Here is a 25,248-nt window from a genome sequence, read left to right as displayed (position 1 = left end):
AGTTGTGGTTATCAGGGAACAAGTCGTTTCCATTGCATGCATCTATTGAAATCTAAGCTGAATGTGGTCAGATTGGCTTTTGCAAACTTGCTTCCTAGCTGTGCATATTTTGTAGCTTCCACAGATATAGTCGTAGCTCAAAGTTTACTCACTGCTGCCCCCTGCATTATCATATTTTGGTTTATTTACTTGGTTTACCATAACGCAGCCAAAGAAAAGGCATCACATTCATATTCAGTTTGTTGCAGAATGATCACATGATGAAATCTAAGTGTTTATGAAATGGCTGTGGTGAGTGTGATGAATGTAGCCCAGGCCTAGTCTGAGTAAGTGTGGTAGTATACGCAGTCACTATACACTCCTTAAGGTTCACTTATTCTCTAAAACTGTTCTAAATCTGCTTTTGTGATAGATGTATGGTCCATCCACAATATCTATTGTTCACAATGTCATACTAACAAATGGTCATTTTTGCCATGCCTATCTCCTCTGCAGCTGTTCTGGATGGCGTGGAACGGCTCACGGCTGAGGAGATGGACGAGAGGCGTCAGCAGAACATGGCCTATGAGTATCTGTGCCACCTGGAGGAGGCTAAACGGTAGGTGTTTAATTCCTGGAATCGTATCATTCCAGCTACCATAAAGCCATATTCATTCTGATACAGGCAGCAATGCTTTTGCCGAATAAGTTAGTAAGGAAACATAGAGCTGGATGTCCACTTTCCCCACTGTAACCCATTGTGTTCCCATTTAAAACTAGAAACTGTTTATGATTTTACATTATTGGTTAGGGTCTGTTTAATGTGGTTCACCAGAAGTACACAGAGCACACTCCATAGTGTGTACATCTTTATGGATCCATGTTTATGGATGTTATGCTACTCCCAGAGTCATAGGCTGGTAAGCTTTGGATGATGCACAGTTTACAGGATATTGTTTAACTCCGTGCTCATTCGCCCTGGTTTTGGAGACCCATATTTCTGTGGATTGTGGTTCTAACCACAGGCTACCACACCTGCTCCAATTAAAAGTCCTGGAATTGGTTCCTTAGACTTGTGATGTAATCCTGGCTCTCTGAATAACTCTGTTTGCGACTGTATTTTTAGCACTTTATTTTCACAGCTGAAATTTCCAGCCATGGTGTTGACAGCTTTTTTTTTTTGTGCATACATTTTCTAGCATCTAAAAACAGGATATAGATATGTTTACAAGATTATGACCTTCTTTAGTAGTCCTTGATTGGCTGCATTAATTTATCTGCATTTTAATCACAAATCACCTCACAAATAGTAATACAATATATTATTGTCATGTCCTGCTAGTGCTACAGGTTTTTTCTATGTAATGAAGAAGCAGAGGTGGCCTTAGCCCTTGGCAGTAGAGCTCAGTTTCAGTATCCTTTACGGAGTGAGACAGTACACCACTAATATTGCACAGCTAGGGTGCTGCTGTTGGTGTTGTGCAACATGTATTTTTCCAAGTTTTCTGGAGAATGTGGAAGCTGCAGGCAGCTGCAGTGGCCTGGTGTGGAAAGACTGTAGTGTGTCAGCGCATGCTCATTTCTCACACACCCGCAGTACCGCACTCTCACACACGTAGACACACTACAAGTGCAAGAGGAAGTGACTCAGTCTCTGTTGATTTTCAGTATCTCATCCTGTAGCCATAGAAACTTTGGGTTGTCATAGAGACTGGTTCCGGTGTAAGTCTCTGTCTGAAAGTCTGTTTAAGGTAGTGAGCGAGTGAGAGAAGAGTATGAATTAGGGCTTTATAATAGATCAGGGAGTGCATTTAAGATTGATTGTATTTGCACTGGTGTAAGTCTGACTTGAACATATTCTGCGTTTGGTTTTAAACAGAGAGCTCAAGGAGGAATCCACTTATTTTTCAAAAGGCCTGCTTGATTCAAATGTTTGAAATATAGTTAATTATAGAGAAACAAACCTAGAACTATAATTTTGATCATTTTTAGACAGTGGTGGTGATAAGAACCGGGGTTTGCAAAGTTAATTGTGTAAATAAACAATTTTGTTTGGTCTACAAGCGCTCCAGTGAACACATTTGCATTCTGAGTTTCCTGTGTAAGACTGAACATGGTAAAAGTGTTTATTCAGGAAAAAAATATAAGTTTTCCTTGGAAACTCTTTTGCCTTACAGTGACCTGCGTATATCTTTCCACATGTACTCTTTTACAGGACTGTAATATACATTAATTCTTACATAACAACATGTGCACCTTTGCACCTTTCGCAAGTATGACAGTAAATGTCAACACATGATTCATTACACTCTGACTTCACTACTATGCCATACACCGTAGATGAGAGGTTGTTTTTGCCCCTGAGTGTGAGAGAATATGACTGGGCTGACGTTTTGAAGGAGATGGGCATTCCTCCAGAGATTCAAACTTGGAATGCATGGAGTGTGTGCTCATACAAATTGCTCTCCGTGCTAGTTGGTACACTGCAAGTGTGTAACATAAAGGTTATCTGGGTAGCATGTTTTCTGAAGCTGAAAATAGTGTTTTAGTTTATAATCTTGGAGATTTGACAACACACAAACGGCTGAGGGTGCACAATGGAATCATGGACAGAAAATGGACAGATGTTTAGTTTAGTTTTGACTGGTTTCTCTGTACAATGTCTCGTACAAAACTCTGTCTTGGCTGAATTACAACACTTTAGCGTGAATGGGCTGGGCTAATCAGCAGTGCGCCAAGTCTAGTCAGGAGTAAAGGTGGGCGTTTTTATGATCTCACAAAAGCTGAATTAATATCAGTCTGTTTTTGAAACTACATTTCCATATGTGGACTGACGCTTTGAAGCTTTGTGTCCCTTGAGCCTCGTCGGACTTGCCCTGTATTTGTACATCTAAGAGTCTGTACTTGTCATGTCCCTTCTAATGTACTGTATTGTCAGTTAACTGAGCAATGCAAATCTCACAACCTTATCATGTCTGTGTCCATGCATCAGCTCTTTTGTAGTCATGATCATTTAGAGTCCATGGTCATGAAGGCACCATTTGCATAATGTTTAGATATGAAGTTCAAATAAGGATTATAGTTTTTCGGTCGTAAACACCTCCTGGAACTGGCTTGCAACTAGGGCTTCACGATATTGAAGAAAAAAAGAACACAAAATCCCTGACATTGCTTTATATATATATAAAATGACAGAGAGAAGGACAAAACATGATGAAGAAGATGCAACGCCAGCCCCATTCATACTGCACCATCTTATGCATGTGAAAAATGACTTGTTTTTTGTCAAATTTTAATTGTAACCAAAATGAAACCAAAATGGCTCTAAACCCTGCACTTTCAAAAGAAGTCGACTGAAACTCTCCATGTCACGTTGCATGTCCTGTAATGTGACTATTGCACATGCTTTTCCACAGCATGGAACCTGCTCAGCTTTTTTGCTTTTCCACTAGGGAAATCTGGTACCTGGTCCCTGAAAGTCAGTAAATTGTTTAGTCTCCATGAGCACCGGCATCAAAGCAAGCCACGTAGGTACGAAACGTGATGTGTAAACCTTGCAAAGGCCCGATTGGCCAGATCATGACCCATCTGTAAAATCTTTAACTAATCTTTAAGTTTATCCGACTCACATCGGCAGCTTGTAAAATTACGCCAGGGATTTCTTCTTTTGAAGAGGTTCAAACTCTTCTTGGATTGGTGGCAGACAAAAAATCTCCAGTGAGAGTCGGACAAACAACAACGAAAATCTCTGCTGATCTGTGAGAACAGGGGAGCGGAGCCATGTTCAGTCCTAACAGAAACAATAGATGAACATGCGTTGAGGAAACAGCGCCTTAACACCGCCGTTGTCTTTTCTTAAAGCCTGCGGTCCCCGTTAGAGACGGGGTTTTGCAATGTCACAGCCTACGTTTTTGCTTGGCAACTGTGGTAATAAAGCGATGAGGGAAAAGTGCATTGAGCCATGGCGAGTCGTGATGAGCAGAAACCCACCGTATGTTGTGCAGCCATACTTGCAACTCATCACTCACATGCAGTTCCAGACCTTGAGCATGCATCACATAAGGGTGTCATTCAATGCTTGACATCAAAGAAATATTGTAGTTCGTGAATAAGGAAAGAAACATTCAAAATCTCTATAGCAGAGACAGGGGTGCTAATATTGTGGACATCAGTCTTACCACACATCGATCATACTGATATGGAAACACATTTTCTGCTTTCCATTTCTGCTTAAGAGAGTTGTTCTCTCCGAATGCCAAAGTGAATTCAATGTCACCTCCTAGTTTCAGTGCGTGTGCTATTTTGGGAAAGCCAGTGTGAGAGGCCTTGACTGTAGGACTGCACTCGAGGCATGTTCTACAAAGGTGTGGTTTCTAAAAATCTGTTGGGAATGTTGTTTCTTTTTCCAGAAGTGTTGATGTCATACAGTGTGAGTGTAAATATTCATACTGCTTTTATGCTTATATCTGCTTTCACAGCATGACCACATAACATTTAAATGCCACATAAACAATTGAAGTCAACAGTTTTAATTATTCATTATTGTGGCTGCTAGCTGGTAACATCCTGTCTAAATATAATCTCCACTATGACTGTATACGGATCTATATCAAGCTTTCTGGAAAATCTCAGGTGGCACCTCATGAGGCTGCTTTAGAAAATTCCAAGAGGGTGCACAGCAGAGCTGCCCAAAGTAAGGCCATTGGTTTTTGCCCCAGAGATATTTTGCCTTGCCTTCTTAACTCCTTATCCAATGACAGAACTAGCATCTTTGTAGCGTCTGAATGATTTGCTCGTCAGGAATACAAAACAGGCATCACCATGTACCTGCGAAGATATGGAGAAAATAAATGTTAAATTAGTGTAAGTTGTTAGAACATATCAAAGATCAACTACCACTGAATAGAAGAGTTGTATTCACTGTGACGTTTCAGTGCCTTCATAGCAGTCAAATGTCTGTCAAAGTCCTTCTTCTTTGTGCATTGTAACATGGCAATGTGAAACTGCATTGTTGTATTATAAAGTGCAGAAGTCTGACTTCCCTTTGTGTAATTGTCATGCGGCAGAGTGCTCATGAAATTAGCTTTTTGCTGGGCACACTATCAGCTACCGAAGTGTGAAGCATATGAAACTCATGTCTGATAATTTGTGAACAGAGCAAGCGACGTGTGTCCTCTCCAATCAGGCCACCCACTGCTCAGAGTATTACCCAGAAACCTCTCATTTAACCAGTGCTGATTGCAGGTTTGTGCGGAGGGAGGAGATGGAGCAGACACAGAGGCTTTGGGAATGAGCTGAAGCAGTGTGAGAAATGATGAAAAAAACAAAAAACACCTTGCATGTCCGTTTTATGTTGTAGTATGCATTGTCATGCATAACTTGGCTAAGGTGGGGCTGTGCATTGTATAGTTATAATTATATCGTCTTGTTATTAAGGATTAGCAGGTAATTCGATTTTAAAAAGCCCAGTTTCATAGCTTTGAATGTATGCTAAACATTATAGGTTTATATTTGGTTTTCCATAAAGTCAGGACCCAACAATCCCAAGTCTGTACGGCGCATGAGTATGAAACAGTATGTAGCAGCGTAATTACATCCATGTTAGCAGGTGTGGTAGTATACAACCTCCAGTCTAGTGATTAGAGAGGTCAGCTATTATCACAGACCTGATTTTGCAGTGTGTGTGTATATATATTTTGCAGAGGAACTGGAGTAAGGCTTAGACTGGAGAATAGGCCTCGGGGAAGAGCACAGGACTAATCTCGTGCATACCATACAGACAGGGGGAAAAATGTGGTTATTTGTTTGAGCAGTATTTTCCAGACATAACACACCGTCACGTGATATTATGAGAGCAGAAATGTCTCATAATTCTTCATGATGACCTTTTTGAGTAAGAAAATACGCCACAGTTAGCATTACTGATTCAGCCAGGTCCCTTTACTAATAAATGGAAGCCCTAGTGTAGTCTGGAAGCTATAGGCACAACTTGCTGATGGGCTCTGAGTATCTCAATCTCTTCAGACGAGAAGGTCTTTAGAGGGCTGAGCTGAAGCAGACCTTCTGATGATGTCTGATAAGAGAGGAATTTAACTCCCAAGTGCAGCTATTTATTGATGTTATAAATAAGAAGCAGTTTAAGCCTTGGTCAGCCTTTTTTTTTTTCTTCTTCCCTCTCTCTCTCTCTCTCTTTCTCGCTTCTGTCCTCCACTGAAACCATCGCCCACCGTTCCTTATGTTGCAAGACCATTCTCATGTAATTTCCTGTTGTGTTATGAGGCAGGCCTAAAGCCGGCTTCTCTGCTGAACCCTTGCTTTACTGGCAGTCTTTGGGGAATTGAGCTCTGTGAATAACAATGTAGAAGTCGTTGGCTCAATTGTGTGCTGCCCTTTTCCCATGTTTTACATCAGCTCTGTTTTCATTGGGGGTTAGTGGTGTGTTTTTAATGTCAGCTTAATGCCACATTCCAGTGAATATGCTAGAATTTGCTAATAATTTAATGTTATTTTTTCTGTGTCATGGAAAAAAGGATCACCTTCATGTTTTAGAATTTTGATGACGTATTTAAAGTTTCTGTCCAATTAAAAAGAAGGGAAAGCTGCTCTTGACTTTCAATGGAAGTCAGTGCTTGGAAAGTAATTATCACTGTGTCAATTTGACAATGAGCTTTTCTTATAGTCGCTGGACATAGTCAGTGTTTGTATATATTAGGTTTCATTAAGGAGTATCAGACGTCCTACAGTGCTTCTTAAGGTTTTCCAGAGATTACAAGTTTGGCTCTGCACAGTGATGCTGAGAGTCCAAGATCAGGAGGAACAACATGTTTAAAAAATGTATGCCATCTTTCAAATAGACTTTGGGGTTGTTCATTGATTGTTCGCTTGGATCTCTGGGCTGAAGCCAGAGCCAGCCATTGTTTAGTACAATGTGCTGTAACCTAGTGTTTGTGTTCTTGACTCTCAGTGCTGGAAAAAAAAAACCTCCATATTTTGCTCTCCACTTACTTTACATAAGTATTTAAAGGCTAAGCACCAGCTCTATGAAAGTGTCAAATAAATAAATACAGTGGAGTTTGAGTTCCTAACTTGTGTTTATTGAGAGTCAGAAAACATGTTATTTCTTACTAATTGAAGGAATAAGGTTTAAAAGACCGTTGGTCCCCCCCCCAAACGGTGTTGGGAAACTCTAATAGGCGTCTTGCCTGTGACGTAGATGGTGGACAACACTCTAGAAGCTGCACTTAATTTAATGCGAAATGATGAAAAGGTGTGTTGTTTTTGGCTGCAATCATTCAATGTACAGTGGGACATCTGTGAACAAATGGCCCAAAGATCCCAAAATATCCAGAAAATGGACTAAATTTGTCCACTTTAAACGGGCACTTTGGAAAGGACCATCCACTCACTCCGTTATCTGTAGCTCATTTCACTGGCGCTTTTCCAACAATATGGGCATGTAAGGACACCAACGAAAGGTGTTCAAGAGCCTCTGTAACATGGAGGTAAACAGGGTGAGGACACTCACTTCGCCTGTTTTAGTTGGTGTTAGTTAACGTTAGCTTGACTCGCTAAACTCGGTGCTCAGATTATACTCGGCTACGTAGCTGCATTACGGAGGTTTATAGTGTCGGATGAATTCGAGTTCGACTTCGATCACATTTACAAGAATAACGGTACCTCTAAATTTGAGTTTAGCTTATTGCTAGGCTATTGTCATGAATAATGTTGGTTATTTAGCTAGATACTGTCATAACAGTCAGTCATAACGGTGTTTTACCGCGGTGTTGTTCAGCTGTTGTCCACCAGTGACGTCACGGTTGCGTTCAAGAATTTCCGTAGCGAGCTCGGGTTTTTCCGTCAATTTAATAAAATTGTAGTTTTAAAGCAAATTAAGCAGCTATTTTCATTTTAATTAATATTAAATGAATTATATATGTCAGTAACTAAAATAATGTGAAATATTCATGGAGGTCCATTAAGTGCTGCTTAGCCTTTAGTCTAAGACTCAATATTTTGAAGAAAGATACTTACAAAACGAGGAGGAAAAAAAAAGTAATTACTGATAAACTGACCTCACCCAAACCCTACAATGCTTGTCTGGATATATGTAAAAGGTTATAATGCTTTTAGAAGAGCAGGACAGCATCACGTAATGCAGATTGTAGATGATGTGGTTAGCTGATGTTAGAAAAGCGAGCAGATGTGAAACTTGCCCATACCTGAGAAAGCTGGGTTGGTGGTTTACCATGTAAGTGGTTATAGTATGAGCTCTGCTGCTAACTTGTTCAGTCCCCTTGCTTCTCTCTTGTTTGGCCAGGAAAGGGCACACACCCTATTATTTGTCTTCGTTTCCCTTCATCCCTCTCTCCTTCTCTGTATTTCCTTCCTTTACTGCCGACTGATGTGGCTGGTGCAGTGGCTGCCTCTAAATGACCCCGATTAAAACATCGCGCACAATGATTTTTGCTTACATAATGCGTATAAGGGTTGGACAGGAGGTTTTGTCTGATATCTGAAACCAGTTATACACAGCCTGTGCCCAGATCTTCCTATAGTTGACACAGATGTTTAATTGTGCGCATGTAGCATGTCTCTAATTCTGTTGGGTCCATGACCTTGGCCTTGGCTTCAGGGGTTAACCGGCTGTTGGTTTGCCATCCGTTTTATCGCATCTGAGCATGTGATGGCCGCTTCTGATCCAATGAAGGACTCTCATTGCTCCTCAGTGCCACACAGAGGAAGAATGCCAGTTCTTTGACCCCAGAGCTGTGTTATCATTGTAGAGAGCACACACTGGATCTATTATGAGCAGAAAGCCTAACTCCAGATGAGCAGGGAATATCACAGTGACTTTGCTCTTTGTAATGAACTTAATGCTGTTTTATAGCACCACAAACCCATTAGTTAATAACTCCATCCGTTTGTTTTATTAAAAAGTAACAGGGTTAGGTTTCAGAGGAACTGAGGAATGACGCCACTCTTTTTTTAAGACAGTTTAATTTCAGTTTGCTTTACATTGGTTGTGACATGTTTTCCTCCAAAGATCTGTAAATAGATGAATCTACACCTTCTTAAGTGGCTGTATAATTGATGAAAACTCAGGCCAAGCCCAGTGTAGTTGAGGGATCAAGCAGGGATTTAATACAGCGAGCTCCTGGATTCCCCAACTGGGGCACATTGTGAAACACTTAACCACGTCACTCCCAGGAATGGTTGCCCATTTTCCTGCTTCTCTCTCCTTTTTGTTCTTTGTTTTCTAGCAGACTGTTATGACAAGGAATTGAAGAAGGGCCTTTGTGAATTGTCAAGGAAATTGTGTGGTAATGTGCTCTTGTCCCTTACACATTCATTCCTGTTCTGACAGTTGACCCAGGACAGAAGGATGTAAGTGAGGGAAAAGGGAAAGAGAGAGAGAAGAACAGAAATAGAGACACATAAAGACAGGTGTGCCTTTTACCTCCACATTTCACTGTAGGCTGATAATGTTCACCACACATTTGCCTCTCTTCACATTGACGTTTGGGCAAACATGGTCACTCCTAGAAACACTGGCACACACACAGACAACTACCAAAGAGAAATGTTCCATCGCGTTAGAGTTGTTAGAAGGTGACAGTACAGCTCTGTAATTTAGGAATGCTAGTGATTAATTATAATTATGATAATTTTGAAAGTGTGTTCAGCAGGTATCTTAATTGAGTTGTAGGGAATTTTATGAAGATAACCTAGGGAAACTATTTAGCTATGTCATCATACTTTCGCTGCGAGTGTGTAATGAGCAGCTGCATTTATGGACTTTCTCCGGGCTCCCTGCCCCCTCAGTCAGAGTGGAGTCCTGATTGGTTGCAGAGATCAGACACTTTGAAGCTTTTGTGTAAGCACGGAAGTGAATGTTTGTGGTCTGCAGCTGTAGAAAGCTCTAGAATAGAATGGAGAAAAATGCAGGCCTTGCTTTGTGTTTACCTTTGTGTACATTAAGACCCGTATGGCTCCACTCACTGATGGTGGGTGTTTCTGATGGTGCTTTGTGTCACGGGATGCTGGTTTCTGTGATGAATAAGGAAAATGGCTCTGTGTTTCTTCCTCGGCAGATACTGAGCTCACGCTGGCCTTTTCCTATTGGAGTGACCCCTGAACTCCACGGCTTATGGTTTCCTCTCATTCCAGAAGGAAGTCTGTCTGCCCTGTTATTCTTTCAATGCTGCTATTCACACCTCCGCTTTCCTCTGATTTCACAACTTTTTCGTCTCTATGTGGGTGAGAGATGCTAGGGGGGATAATATTGATGATTACATCATCATGAGCGTTCATGAGAATGTTGCATATACTGTCAAGAGTTTTCTCAAACTGTCAGAGGTTTTGAAGGGAATCCCAGGAGTTGTAGCTGAATTAAGGATACATTTGATGATAAAAAAGGGGGGGTGGTGCATATAGTTTTTATAGCGCACAAATGGACCAATGGCATTACATATTTTTATCAATCACAACTTACTGAATCTTAGATGTTTGGGTGACATGGTGGATAGTGAATAAAATGTAAAAAGGGCATTTTAATCTATAATAAATAAATAAAACAAGATGTATTGTCAGTCTACCCCTTTTTCACAAAGTTCTGGGCTCTTACTGAAACACCCGTTACCTGCTTTCGTCAAAATACCACAAGGATCAAACAACGGAGCACAGTTTATTCAGTGCCTTTAAGTTTACTAACCATCCCCAGCTCCCTTTAGTCCTTTAATCCGTCGAGGGGCAGATCCCTGGTGTTTAGCCCTTTTTGTGTTTTTGCTGGCTGCTCGTTTTCTCCATGATCATTTATTACTCCTATTTCTCCATGCTTTTTAATTTGCTGTGTTTAGCCTTGTCTTTGTGCTCTCACATAAACAAGGGTCCATCGCTGTGATTGGAGAGTCTCAGACAATGAGGCAGGAATGTTCTAAGGTCTCCACACGTTAAGTAAGGAACAAAATTAGAACCGATGAATTTATTCCATGTTTTCAGGCCGCCCACAAAAACAGGCTGAGTGCTCGTGTATTTGTAGGTTGGTAGGATCCAGATCCCCAAATGAATGTGCAAATTTACTGAACAGGTTTTTTGTTCTCTTCAAGGCTGTGTTTGTTCAGTGTTATATATAAAAAAAAAAAGTCTCATAGTTTTACAATATTGTCTCTCACAAGGCTTATATATATTAGAGATATATTAAAACGCCTCTTTTCGGTGCTTAACTCTCATGTTTTCTCATGCTGGAATTTAATTGTGGACATACTACGCCCCGCTCGCAGTTGTGACTAATTGGTGGGTGTGCATCTGGTGTGTGTGTTGCCGGGTGTGTCCTTGATAAAGAGCCATTACTGAGAGAACAGCAGTGTGAGAGAGTGAAAGGATGACTGTTTCTTATGGCTCTGAGCCCTGGAGCTGCAGAGCTGCCCTTATCCTTCTCAATGTGGAGTTTGTGTAGGGCCACAGTGCATGGAGGCTTCCTGGGTGGGGGCCTGAGGGTCAGGGGGTTTCAATGAAACGCTGTTTAAAAAGTGTGTGTTTGTGTTTGAGAAAGAGAGGGAGCCTATGTGTCTGCTCTGAAGTGTACTTGTTCAGAGCTAGTGCTGTTTCTGGGAGTCATAGTGGTGACAACACATTATGTTCTATAACTGTTATGTAGTTGCTGTAACTAACCAAACAAGCTTCAGTGGTGTGCTCAGAGCGAAGGAGGGAGGATCACCTCTCAGCAGAAAAGAAACAGAATACTTTGCATATCTAGAATTCGAGTGACATATTTTTGCTTCAGGGAATGTCTGCACCAATGTATTTAATCAATTCTGCAATGCATCTACGTTTTTTGCTGTTGTTGTGTTTTGTATCAAATGCGTTTGTGGAATGGACAGTTTTATCTGTTTAATATGTTTGCCATCCATCCATTATCTGTAAGCGCTTATCCAATTCAGGGTCACGGTGGGTCCAGAGCCTACCTGGAATCATTGGGCGCAAGGCGGGAATACACCCTGGAGGGGGCGCCAGTCCTTCACAGGGCAACACACACACATTCACACACTCGCCTACGGACACTTTTGAGTCACCAGTCAACCTACCAACGTGTGTTTTTGGAATATGTTGCCAGTTTATTACAATTTGTTGCTTGCATTTTCAGCTATAAAACAGATAAATTACGTATCCTGCTAGCATAATTTTTTACAAGCTATCATATGGTTGATAACTGTTAGTTTACCAGTCCACTGCACTCTCACAGGTTAAAATCTATAAAAGGCTGGTAAATAAAATCATGTTTTGTTTCATTTTCATGATTTCCGTTGGAAATTAAGTGCAGAAACATGGACTAATGTGGAGCAAATGGACACACACTCATACATTAATCATTCATGCGGTGAACTGACAGTTGGTCTGTTTCTTTTTCTTCTTCAAGTTCCTTGTAGAGTCTCATTTCTCCTGCCCTTTCCTTAATGCTTAGTTATTGTGTGTTTTATAGAAAAGAGGTGTGTATGGGTGGTTGTATTTGTTTGTTGGTGTTCTGCACTGCCATTCTGTATTCAGTTAGCACCATGTACTACAGAACTCATCCGATTCCTCACTGAAGGAGCGACAGTAATGTTGTGCAGCTGCTCCAGCACTTGCAGGGCTTTATGAAATATTGTGAAATGTGTGAGCTCACTGTATTGAAGTGTTTCAAAGAATTTGAAGAACTCATCTGACATGTGAAGCAACCAGCAGGCCTATTGGTTTAACTGCATTCAGCCTTGGTAACCGACCAACACTCACAATCAAGGCTGTTGCGGGGAAAATAAGGCTGAGATACTGTTAAAAGAATGGCGTACCCTGTCGCCAGTTTGTCACTGTTTAGAGGCTGAAAGTACGAGGACCGTTTGGCAGGTTGATTAAATAAGTTTGCATCTTTTGGAGGTGTTTATCGGCTTGTCTTCTGATCTTTGTTGAGATATTCAAATGTGTTACTAAACATAATGGACAACTGTTTAAACAGATACCGTCGTGTTGGTTTGAAATGCACTGCCAAGGGCTACAAACACTTGGGTGATCATTGCAAACCTACACTCAATTTGACCAACCCAGCTGAGGCTTTTCAGCTCGGGGCTTCCAGCCTCTTGTTTGCAGTAATTTTAAAGCCACGCATGTCTGGTTATTAGAAATCTGGTGGTATTATCAGCAGTGGGATATTCCCCCAAAGCTTAATCTCAGTGTATTTAGCTTAATCTTCTGTATCTATGTTTTGCAGATGGATGGAAGCCTGTCTGAACGAGGATCTGCCTCCCACCACAGAGCTGGAGGAGGGTTTGCGGAATGGTGTCTACCTGGCCAAGCTCGGGAACTTCTTTGCCCCCCACGTCGTGTCTGTGAAAAGGATTTATGACCGTGAGCAAACTCGGTATAAGGTGAGGACAGAATATGAAACGTAAATGCTCTGCACAAGGGTGGCATTCTACTGTTTCTCATTTGCTTTTTGGAATACTGGAATTATGATTCTTTTTTAAAATATCTAATATTTCTTTGGGTGCATTACTTACAGGCCACTGGACTCCACTTCAGACACACTGACAACGTCATCCAGTGGCTGAATGCAATGGCTGATAAAGGCCTTCCTAAGGTGAGAGGTGCCATTTGAGTTTTTGGTGGGATTCATTGTTGTGTTTAAAAAAAAAAAAAAAACTCTGCAAAGTTTCAGCACAAAGCTACCTCCAAGTGAACCAGCATAAACACTTCATTGTCCACTCTTTCTCTTGCTTTTTTCTTAATGTTTGAGAAGTTATGGAGTATTCTACAGAACACAATGTTATATGGGGGTTTGTATGGTTTGTTTGTTTGTTTTAATTGTTCATTCCACCACCACTCTCTGTTAAAAGTAGCACAGTGTCTGGCAGAAACCATTTGTTCCTGATTCAGCAAATCTGTTGTGAGAAAACTTTCATGACTTAGGAAAGTGTTAAATTACAGACATGGCACACATCACAAACAAACTAACAAGACTTAATCTCTCTTACAATGTATCAGCAAAGTATTCCTGCTTGAAAAATGACCCACTCTTTATCTTGAAGTCATGGAAGGTTGGTATGAGATGTGGATTGCACCAGGCTTATGTTCTAGCATTCCCACGGTTCATTTTATGTCTTTCAGTTTTTGTTAGCTCGGCTGGGAGTCGTTCTTGTGAACCACCATTGTCATACTTGGAAGATAAGACATATTAAGAACTGGGGATGTCTCTTTGAAGGTTTTTGTACATTAACATGCAAGGTTTTGTTATGAACGTGTAATCAAATCTTCATTAAGCGTATGAGAAAAGCGTTTGGTTCCAATTCAGTGAACCAAACGTACTTCTCTCACAGTCCAAATATCACCTGAGACATGATATGGCTTGCCCAGGAGCTGATTGTGTCATGACAATAGAGTCGCTCTGAGGGGAATCTCATCGAAGCTCTCACTCACTCCAGCCTTTGTCTCCTCCCCACTCCTCAGATCTTCTATCCCGAGACAACAGACATCTACGACAGAAAGAACATGCCTCGCTGCATTTACTGCATTCATGCACTGAGGTACTCTCCATTTCTCTTTGTGTCTTTGTGCTTATGGAGGTTTTCAAACCCCAAATACATACGGACAGATTTATGGCTATTGCATGTAGCCAGTGGCCTCTTTGAACCTGTCACAAAATCATGGATTGCTAATAAATTTTATCTTATTCCAATATGCAGCTCGAATGGGGTCTCAGAATGATAGACTTTTGCCATTGAAACGTACTGAACCTTTACAATGCCATTAAATTAAACACATTTCTGCAAAAACAGAATATGAATTCAAACTGTGCTTGGCTATAAATATAGATAATCATTGTAAATACCTGTATGTTATTAACAGCAACCAAAACATGTGTTTTAGTTTGGTTCCAAAATGTTTTCTGCAGTGCTGTTTTGCTATTTTGTAGATGAGTATATCTTCAAGCCTCTATTGCAACACTCAAACATGCCTCATTCCTTGGCCTTGCAGTGCCGCCCGTGCAACTCCACACCTGACCCCACTTATAATACGTAGTGTATTACAACGTGTCAGAAACATCATAACTTACTCTTTATGATTACTTAGTGACTAAGTTTGCTAAGCTTACTAGTTAAAGCATAAACTAGCATTAGCATAAATGTGTGCATTTAGGCATTCATTTTGAACACTAGCACATGCTTCCATTAATAGTTATATACAACTTTTATCAGTGCAGGGGTTGTTGCCTTTAACTATTTCAGGATTGTAGCCGTCTGGAACATGGGTGATCTGCATGTGACCCTCCTTATCAGCATCAGATATGTGGAAAATCTGGAAATACTGATGATAATAGTAAGGATCTGTTTTGGAATTCAGTCTTAAATGTAGAGGAAGCCTTTTAATACTCATACAGGAGTTATTTTGCGTCATGGTGGAAAAGCTGAAGCCAGCACAGAGGCTGTTTTAACAGCACATTCCAGCCATGTGCAGGGTCTATGTGCAGCCCACAGGCCATAAATCTGGCCTTGCATAGGCAGGAAGTCACACAACCCAGCAGGGGTGAAGGGTTGGCAGGGGTCTGCTGTGGGCCGAGAGAAACAAGCTGGTGTTTGGAACCTTTAGCTGCATGAGTGTAGTTTTTACATTTTTAACAGCCCCCTGTGGAACACAGATGCAGCACAAACATGTTTGCTGCGTTATGAATTAAGTTGAAAGCCATGCAGGAGTGGTCAGCTGAGGGAGTTCTGAAATGGGTTTTAACTCTGAACCCATTTAAAGCGCACCTGTAGATCTGAATGAAGCCTCTTTTCTAAAGGTTATGTTACTTTTTTCATTTCTTTTCAGTCTCTACCTGTTCAAGCTGGGTCTTGCCCCCCAGATCACAGACCTGTATGGCAAGGTCGCTTTCACAGGTGAGTGGCCTGCCTTCAGTTAACAGAATGGTTTGGTGAAAGCAATTTACACAATTTTCCACTTCATCTAGATGCAGCCAGTCAGCCAAGACAAGTTTGGAGTCCAAACTTTTAGTTTAGAGCTGCACCTGAGAGACTAACAACACTTACAAACACTAGATCCCAGTAGTCCCCCTAGTAGCCCAGATTTGTTATGTAAATATATTTTACAAAAATGGCTCAACCTGTTCAGACAACATCTAAGTTTCCGTTAAGGTTGCACCTACCACATGGGTTTCAGGACACAGTGTGTTTTTAAATAAACTGAAAATGAATAAAACTCACAGCATTTTTAAACAACAGGCTCTGTGTTCACAGCCTCAGGGGCACAGTCATGTATTTAGCTGATGGTCATATCCAGTTTTATTAATACCAGACGAGGTGTTGTCTGAAAGGATGTCTTGACTGATCAGTTTATCTGAACTATCCGTTAACAAGCTGCAAAGTTTTTATTTTATATCAGCAGTAGGACGCTCTAGACTTTCTGTTTGGGAGCTACCCCTAGTGTGGAAGCCATTAGCAATTGCATGCATTTCCTGTCATTTCGGCCAACCCGCTCTGACTGCCAAACTCGTAGCACAGAACATTATTTAACAGTCATGCTGAGAACAATGTCCAGCACTTGAGTTTCAGGCCCAGGAAAAAACACCAAGATTAGAAAAAGACCCTGCTGATTAATAGCCAACATGCTTCACCAAAGCTCAGATATGAAACGTTTACACAGGTGTTTTCAAGCTAAGCTTTGTATACACAAAGAGCAAGTGCTTCAAACCACATAATCCAAGTGTTTTGGCTATTGATGTCATGCTATGATGTATAATCTGTACATTTCTAAACCCTGTCTCGCAGAGGAGGAGATTAACAACATGAAGATTGAGCTGGAGAAGTACAACATTCAGATGCCAGCGTTCAGCAAGATTGGGGGGATCCTCGCCAACGAGCTCTCTGTGGACGAGGCCGCTTGTGAGAGCTGTTAACTACGTATTTTGTTGTGCTGTATAGGAGAGAGGGGGGAAAAAACCAATTAACTATTGACCTATAGTAATAGCAGACAATTATGTACATTTTTTTGCAAGCATAAGCTTATTACATAATGCCAAGTAGTTAACGACACAATCAACTGAAGGATGTTTCTCGGTTGTAAAAATTGTATTTAATCATCATTTTCTTTTATTGCATTGATCCAGTGCATGCTGCAGTGATCGCCATCAATGATGCCATTGATCATGGGGACCCTCAGGGCACTCTGGCAGCCATGAGGAACCCTAACGCAATGCTGCTTAACCTGGACGAGGGTGCCGGCCAGCACTACCAGGACACACTCTTCCAGGCCAAAGCTGAGAAAGTGGCCAACTCCAGAAAAAGGGTATAAAATGTAGTACAATTCCTAATCAAATGTATTAATGTAATGTTCTGCACACTGAGCCTGTGATTACAATAATGGGGTGAACCAGAGGGGGGTCCTTTACATAACCATGGATTGTAAAGTATGAAAATCTCTCTGTGTATGAATGTTATATCTCTAGCTCGGAGAGAATGCAGATGCAGAGAGGGACGTCTATGAGGAACTGCTCACGCATGCTGAAATTCAGGGAAATGTCAACAAAGTCAACTGTAGGCTCTGTGCAAGTCTTTATTTATAATTGTTCTTGTCATTTTTTTGTTAGTATCCCCTCCTTAGAACTTTGCTCCTGTCTTCCAGTGTCCAGTGCATTGACTTTGACAGAGGAGGCTATACTTGGCAGTGATGAGGACAGGCTTTATGAGGCTCTCTCCACCCCGGCTTTGGGCCTACAGGCCCTGCAGTCCAAGAACAAGGGCTGGTATCTCAAACAGCTGGGGGAAGATCGGGAGGCCAAGGAGCAGGTAATGCAGATAAACTGAAGATATATATAGATATATATTTTTGGTTGTACATTTTATGTGTGTATTGTGAATTAGCCTGTTGCGTCATAATGGAGTGCATTTGTTTTATTTACTTATTTCTACAGTAATCTATGTACCTGCTGATCATTTCTGTATTTCCTTGTGCTTTAATGTTTTATGCAGACTTCTCCAGGAGAGGGATTGACCAAAGAAGAGTTGCAGGGTGGGGTGGATGTGGCCAATGGCATTGCTGAAGGCTATCTAAAAAGTATTAGCTTTTCTCCATCTCCTCCATGTGTACTCACTTTGCTGCAGAAATACCCCACTTTTTCATACCTCTTACTGACACTCTGAACAAAGTCCTTCATACATTTAACCCATTTTCTTAACCTGGAATGTTTTGATTGTTTTGTGACCTTGAACATTTCTCTCGGCCTGTCTCAGTGCTGCAAGCAGTTGACCGAATAAATGCGGCCATTAAAAAGGGTGTGGCTGAGGACACGGTGAATGAGCTGATGAACCCAGAGGCACAACTGCCACAAGTTTATCCCAGTGCTGCAGAACTTTACCAGAGAGAACTGTACAGCCTGCAACAGCAAAGCCCAGAGGTCAGAAACGCACACACTCTGTGAATGACAGATTTAATGGATAAGCAGGAATAGAGAAATAATTAGTGCAGATGCTTCCAGACAGGTGTAATTCAAACTGTAATTAAGAAATGAAACTCCCACTGGGCTCTGTGGCATGTATAAATTTGGCCTTGTCATTTATGGATTTATGGAACATCATTCAGAAAGACTGTGGAGGGTCAAGTTAAATTCAAGTGAGTGGCTGTCCCTCAGGTGACTGGGATGGTCAATGTAGGATGTAACTAGACTGTGTTAGCAGGACCAGTCCATAACTACCCATACAGTAAAGAGAACCCAAACCTTATTTTTCGTTTTCTAAAACATGAAAATGGACAAATTCACATGTTTGTGCTGTGTCTGGTTGGACAGGGTTTGCTCACACACCCAGAGCTGCTTGTTGCCGTGGAGATGCTGTCTTCCGTGGTCCTGATAAACGAGGCTCTGAATGTGGGAGACCGAGCATCCCTGTGGAAGCAGCTCAGCAGCTCAGTCACGGGCCTCAGCAATGTGGAGGACGAGTACGCACAGAGGTGAGACGCGTGGAGCCATGACACACTTAAGACAAGGGCTTAAGAGACCGTTAAGACATTTACCAGGAAGAAATGATAAGAATCTCAGAATAATATAAACACACAAATGGAAATATATTTAGAAGAAGCTACAGTTTGTGCAGAACTTAAGCCAATCTCATGTAGCAGCAATTGAAAGCCCAAACAGTCTTAAGTGCATTTTGCTCTGAGCCTCTGCAATTGTCAGGACTCATGGTTGTATTCACTATTTGTCCAAGAGTGTGTAGGCAAACCCTTTGTGAACATAAACATTAAACTTTGAACACAATGCTTGTTTAGTCTCCACAGAAATGTATTGCCAATAGAATGTGGTACTCTAATGTTACCTTGTCCAATGCCAAGCCTGAGATCCATTGGGCTGTGGAGCAGTGCAACTCTGTCCTTTGGAGTGCTGTAGCGCCATCCAGTTCCTTTTGGGATGAGCTGGAGTGGCTTTTGGGACCCAACTGAATAAATCAGACATTCAGACATGTTTCATCTAAAATCTAAAGTCTTTGCTGTGACCAGCAGCTCATACTCTTCTGCAAAAGAGGAACCAATTACGTCCATAAACCTTTGGCCTTGTGCTGTATAATAATTGTGTGAGTTGTGTAGTTGTGCCAATAAAACATTCCACACGGCTGTGTGTTGTCAAAACAGTGTCGCTTGCAGGAACACAGGCCATTAACCAATCAGGATTTGCCAAAGCGGTCAGGCCTTATTTACCAGGTTTGGTCTGAAACACCAACCTCCAGCGAAGGTGCGTCTGCGCGATATTTTAAACTTGGCTGATGTGAGGCTTGCGACTTCAGCGAGTGAACTAGCCATGTGCAGCCGTTTAATTCAGGAAATGCATGCAAAACTGACTTCTGTCACACTTCTCTGATCAGAGAGAGAGAATGAGAGATAGAGAGAGAGAATTTTAAAAAGTGAAGTAGGCAACAGGAGGAGACTGGTAGTGTCACATGACACACACTGGGGTGTAAACTTCTGACATCAGCAGTTTGCTTAGAGAAACTATTCAAGATAAAATTGAAGATCACGGATGACAATGTTATATCATTATTATCAATGTTTAAAATTATGTAGATGCTGTCAGTAACTAAACAACACTGACTGTGTCTTTCATTACATTTTTTTAAATAAATAAAACACTATTGGGGCTTTTTGTGTGGTGCAGGTTATGAAGCCTTAGGAAACCATGCATCTTGGGAATGTTTTGCAGAATTGTATGATTATGGCCCACCTTTATGCTAAAAAAACTGTAAATAAATAACACTGGAATAGCTCTGAACACTGCACTGGTGTGTGTGTGTGTGTGTGTGTGTGCTTGAGAGGCATTGTACCACACTTCCATGTCTTAATTTATTTAAATAATTTAATATTCAGGTACATGGATGAGCTGATGCGTCTCAGGACTGCCGCCAGAGAGGAGGGCAGTGACTATCTGACTTGGAATGACATTCAGGCCTGTGTGGATCAGGTCAACAACACCATCCAGGAGGAACATGAGCGTGAGTCACATTGCGTCAAAGACCATGGCTACGTTCATATTATAGAGTTAAAGAATGATTAATTTTAAGTTCACAGATAGTGAAGCACAATGATTATTTGACATCTGTGTTTCAGGTAATTTGTTAAAAGATTGACATTGGACACATTTAATTGACTGAAATTCAAATTCTTGTTTTATAAAATATTTATTTTACTCCGGTAGAGTAGAACATTTAGGAAGGTTTATATATTCGTGTGTGTGTGGAGAAATCTCAGATACTAGGAAAGTTCCCATATGAGCTCTTTTTTTAGTGGTTTCTGCAGAAAACACTCACTTAATTTAAAACGTTATTCATGGCTTCTGATCTTGCAGATCTGTTTTTTAATCAGATTTTCTTTTGCAGACTGGAATCCATATTGGTTATTTACGTCTCACTATACTGTGCATGCATTTGTCACTTTGGGCCACAGCGGCAATTAAATTGATGAAATGATAAAATGTGCAAACGTGGGGATTTCAGAGCAGACGCCCACAAACACACACCACGTGAACTCAGATATGGGTCACTTCAAGACAGAAATTTGAGCCATGAAAACAGCATAATCTTCAGTACTGGGAATTCATTCTTTAAGCTGATAATTGTTCCTGCTAAAATAATGTGCAATGACCTGATGCCTTTGGAAATCAGGAATCGCTGCCATCGGTCTGATCAATGAGGCCTTAGATGAGGGAGACCCGAAAAAGACTCTGGAAGCCTTGCAGCACCCTGCAGCCAAGCTGACAGACGTGGATCCATCCATAGCTCAGCATTATTTTGACAAACTCCTTGAAGCACGGAGAGAGAAGGCACATGTGAGTCCTTGTTATTGTCTTAGTTGTACATCGCTAAGTCTTGTATGATATACTTCCTCAAGCATTTTACCATCATACCAGCAAAGCCTTTTTCTTTTCTACAGTGTAGCGGTGGTGTTACGGAGAGATCACTATCACAGCCTTATTTATAGTTCATGTTTTTAAGTCCTTTGGTTGCTCTCCTCTGTAGTCTAAGCGCTGCGGCACTGCTGCCTCTTGATGCAGCTTGTCATGTGATTCAGAGCCCCATGACTTCATCCAGATGACATCATTAACACTCACTATGTCTCATACTCTGTCTCATTCACTGCCTCTTCACTTCTAGCAAAGTCTCATTTACGAAGGTTTATTTTTCCATTTTCCGTTCTCTTAATTCTCCTAAAAGCCAAGAAAAACAAACGCTGTGGTTTTGAGGTTTGGGCTTTGGAGCGGCCAGTCCATACTTTTGAGAACAACGGCAGGACTGACGTTAAAAGGTCCTATCTTAATTCTGGACAGTAGGGTATAATCTGTTTTGCCTGCGACTGTTTTTAAAAGCTAACCACCTTGTAACATCAAAAGGTTAACAGGCAAAAGAGTAGTAAATAAAATCACTATTAGGCCGCCACCACCAGTGAAACTGAAAGCGCAGCCATGCAGGTGAGAGTTAAGAGCAGAAAGTTGTTTCCTCAGTGTATGGCATTGCTTTATCTTTTATTTGTCGAGCTGTAGGAGTGAGCAAGAATGTCAGCCAGTGGGTGAAATAAATCTGACTGTTAATCTTTCCATCACTGCTTTCATTGCAAATAACAAGTGACGTGCTAATAATTAAACACATTAAACACTAAATGGAAGTATGCAGCAGATTGGTGTCTAGACAGTTTTGCCCATGTTAGTGTGTTTTAATATGATGTAATAATATAACATTTTTGCATAATTCATGGTTTTAAAGAAAGATTTGCTTTCTTTAATTTGATTAGTGTTTTGAAATATTTTTATTGACGTATTAACTAAAGCGTATTATTACATTTCTTAAGTTATTTAGCCTGCAGCGAGTCAATAAGCGTTCAAGACCAGTGTTCAGTGGCCTCTCACGTCAGCTGGAGCTGTACTCTTCAAAAGCCTAGTCAGTTTTTGGGCTGCTTCTTTAGAGGCTTTGTGTTAATTTGTTGTTTATTTTGGACTTTCTTGTTCTCATCAGTTGTCAGCAGAGGATCAGCTTTCAACCCTGATTTCCATCTTCTGTGTACGTGTTCCTGAAATTTGAGGCTTAATTGTTATCATGCCCCATTTCTGAATCAGGCTGGTCTCAAAATGGCTATAAAAACAAAGTCTTCCTTTATGCGACGTTTTTCACAGTAGTAGGAAATAACGGGCTGATGACTGCATCGCTGCCTTAAATGGGCAAAACTGTGGTCGCCAGTGTTTTTAGACCCTGAGCTCACTCTGACGGGTGATTCCTGGGTGTGAGCAAGGCTTACATAGATGGCTCCACATCTGCTAGTGACAGAGGAAGTGGTTATGGGAGGAAGTTTCTGGGATTTTTTTTTTTCTCTTCTAAAAATTTGTCATGTGTGGTGCAGCTGAAGGATGTGAGTGATTCCCACAGACAGACAGACAGAAACAGGTGGAGAGCAGATCATTGTCTGGCACTTTATTAATTACACACTTCTGAAATAAAATTAGAAATGCCACCAAAAAACTAGTTCTTCTCTCAGTCACCTTTTTTTTGACAAAATCAGCAGGTTGTGCTTGAGCTAACCACAGTTTTCACAACCGTATGAATAGATTGCAGCATACAGTGAAAATGTCATCTGATTGGCTGAGAAAGATGCATGTGACTAAACCAAACAAATATTTAAACATGTACGAAAACATCCCGTAACTTGACTGTGCTCTAATACCTTTAGAGGGCAGTGACGAGTAATGTTTGTTTATTTGTGCTTTAAAGGTTTTATTTCTAACAAAATTAATGGCAAATCCGCAATTGTTGGTTTTTTTTAGACGTGGTACTTTAGCAATTACATACAATGAAGCAGAAAAACAACAAAACCGATTCATTTAATGCAGTCTAAACTGTCATAAAATGTAAGCCGATTCTTATTTGCAGTATTACTTCATATCTAATTTGTAAGTGCCTGTGATTGGCAGTTAATTGTATGTATTTATTCGTTCCTTAGAGGGGAACTGATTAAAGACTAGAAAAAGTTGCTTGAAAGACAGAAACAGTCTTGGACAGAGAGCCACACCCCGTTTCACTTCCTCAAATATGATTAGCAGTCATAAGTGCTGATATGATTTTTTTTTTTTTTTTTGGTTTACACCTCACTGAGCTCAACACACCACACATCTGCGCTTTGCAGCTCTGTTCATACAATAACCCATGATTGTGTCTGGGATTCTAAGTCAATAGAGCAGTAGGTTAGCCAATCACAGGGTTGTTTTTGCAAAGACCTGTTGCAATCTCCAAGAAGAGAAGTTTCTCTGTGTTTAACAGAGCGCCACGCCCTCAGGTTTGGTGTCGGGCTTCAGCGGCGGCAGGGAGAGGTACAAAGAGGGGCCTGTGCTCTCAGCCAATCAGCAAAGAGGAGAGCTCTGTCCGGAAACAACACTCAGCATGCGGGCTGCAGCTGCGGGAGAGAAATAGCGCCACCTGCTGGTAGAAATGTGCCGGACGGGCATAGTTTATCTGATCTGACATCAGTCTGTTTGGGCTTCTCTTATTTATGGCTTTTAGCTTTCCATTCAGAGAGAGTTTATCTCCTTCCTCAATCTTTCATAGTGTAGTTAAAGTTTGACGTCACGTTCCTCGGAATTAAACAGCGAAGTTTTTGATTTTATACCGAGTCTTTAGTCTTTAGAATTTAATAGTATCACAAGTGCCTGCATTTCACATGAAGATGTCTTTGACCAGATAAGCTTTGCTCGAAAGTGTTTGCAGAGAGAATGATTCTTCGCCCTCTAGTGGTCCTGGAGTTTACTTACTTTAGTAAATAGTTATATTCTTTCACTTTTGCTTCCTTTGAAGATGCCTGATGAAGGTCTTTTGGCCTCTAATTTCTATTCTGGGTGTGTGCATCTGTAAAACAGCCCATTACATTATTATAGTAATAGATATTTTGGAGTAGACAGAATGGTCTTTTGATGTTTCTTGACCCTCTTATTTTTGTTGGTGCAGGAGACCCAGGATCCGTCAGCTGTCCTGTGGCTGGATGAGATTCAGGAGGCCATCTTAAGCGCTAACAAGGACACAGAAGAGGCCCTGCAGTGTAAGAATGCTTTGAATTAAACATTGTTTGATTAGCTTTTGCTTGATGAATTGCTATAAAGGGACGGCTCAAGAAAAAATCAACCAATTTTGAACTTGTCCCTGAGTTTGTAGATTAGCCAGAATATATTTAGTGTTCAAATATGAACATGTTAACAGTCCCAGAACCTCTAGGTCTGAGTATCAATATGGTTATTTCACATTTACGACCTGCTGTGAGCTGTAAAAACACAAATACATGGGTAGGTGAATGCTGCACTAAGCCACATTAGATGACATTGTGTTTGTGTTAGTGACTGAAGTGATGTTAGCTTTGTAGCTCCATTTTGAAGCTAAATACAATAATATGGATCCCTTACACATCTTGGCTGATTAATAAACTTTACTTTAAGTGGAACTATGGGTCTTATCCTAATAATAATTATTGACAATGATTTGAGACAATGTATTTGTGGCCACCAACAGTTTCTCAGGCGATTCAGGCTATCAATGAGGCTGTGGACAGTGGGGACGCTGGACAGACTCTAGCTGCTCTGCGTGCCCCTGGGTCCAGTCTGTATGGAGTGACCCCAGAGTGTGCCCAGAGCTACCAGCAAGACCTGGCCAAGATCAAGGAGGACAAGAAGAAGGAGGGTAAGAATGAAATTCGTGACTGATGAGTGAATAAGGAAAATTATTTAGGGGAGTA

At 41.0% G+C, this 25,248-nt stretch overlaps 1 protein-coding gene across 1 annotated transcript in view; it reads left to right on the top strand.

Moving 5' to 3' along the window:
* LOC136677764 (ras GTPase-activating-like protein IQGAP1) overlaps positions 1 to 25,248 on the top strand; it is a 38,185-nt gene that overhangs the window by 2,304 nt on the left and 10,633 nt on the right. Inside the window, exons 2-17 of the mRNA XM_066655379.1 lie at positions 496 to 598; positions 13,220 to 13,376; positions 13,511 to 13,588; positions 14,455 to 14,531; positions 15,817 to 15,884; positions 16,773 to 16,886; positions 17,111 to 17,289; positions 17,450 to 17,537; positions 17,626 to 17,789; positions 17,973 to 18,057; positions 18,234 to 18,397; positions 18,788 to 18,948; positions 20,356 to 20,480; positions 21,150 to 21,313; positions 24,471 to 24,561; positions 25,026 to 25,193. Coding sequence (XP_066511476.1) covers positions 496 to 598; positions 13,220 to 13,376; positions 13,511 to 13,588; positions 14,455 to 14,531; positions 15,817 to 15,884; positions 16,773 to 16,886; positions 17,111 to 17,289; positions 17,450 to 17,537; positions 17,626 to 17,789; positions 17,973 to 18,057; positions 18,234 to 18,397; positions 18,788 to 18,948; positions 20,356 to 20,480; positions 21,150 to 21,313; positions 24,471 to 24,561; positions 25,026 to 25,193 — 1,986 coding nt within the window. The remainder of the gene's footprint in view (positions 1 to 495; positions 599 to 13,219; positions 13,377 to 13,510; positions 13,589 to 14,454; positions 14,532 to 15,816; positions 15,885 to 16,772; positions 16,887 to 17,110; positions 17,290 to 17,449; positions 17,538 to 17,625; positions 17,790 to 17,972; positions 18,058 to 18,233; positions 18,398 to 18,787; positions 18,949 to 20,355; positions 20,481 to 21,149; positions 21,314 to 24,470; positions 24,562 to 25,025; positions 25,194 to 25,248) is intronic.

The sequence above is a fragment of the Hoplias malabaricus genome, chromosome Y (genome assembly GCF_029633855.1).
Source record: "Hoplias malabaricus isolate fHopMal1 chromosome Y, fHopMal1.hap1, whole genome shotgun sequence".
NCBI classification, from domain to species: Eukaryota; Metazoa; Chordata; class Actinopteri; order Characiformes; family Erythrinidae; genus Hoplias; species Hoplias malabaricus.
Note: the sequence above shows the minus strand (reverse complement) of the source record. Positions and strands in the feature narration are given on the sequence as shown.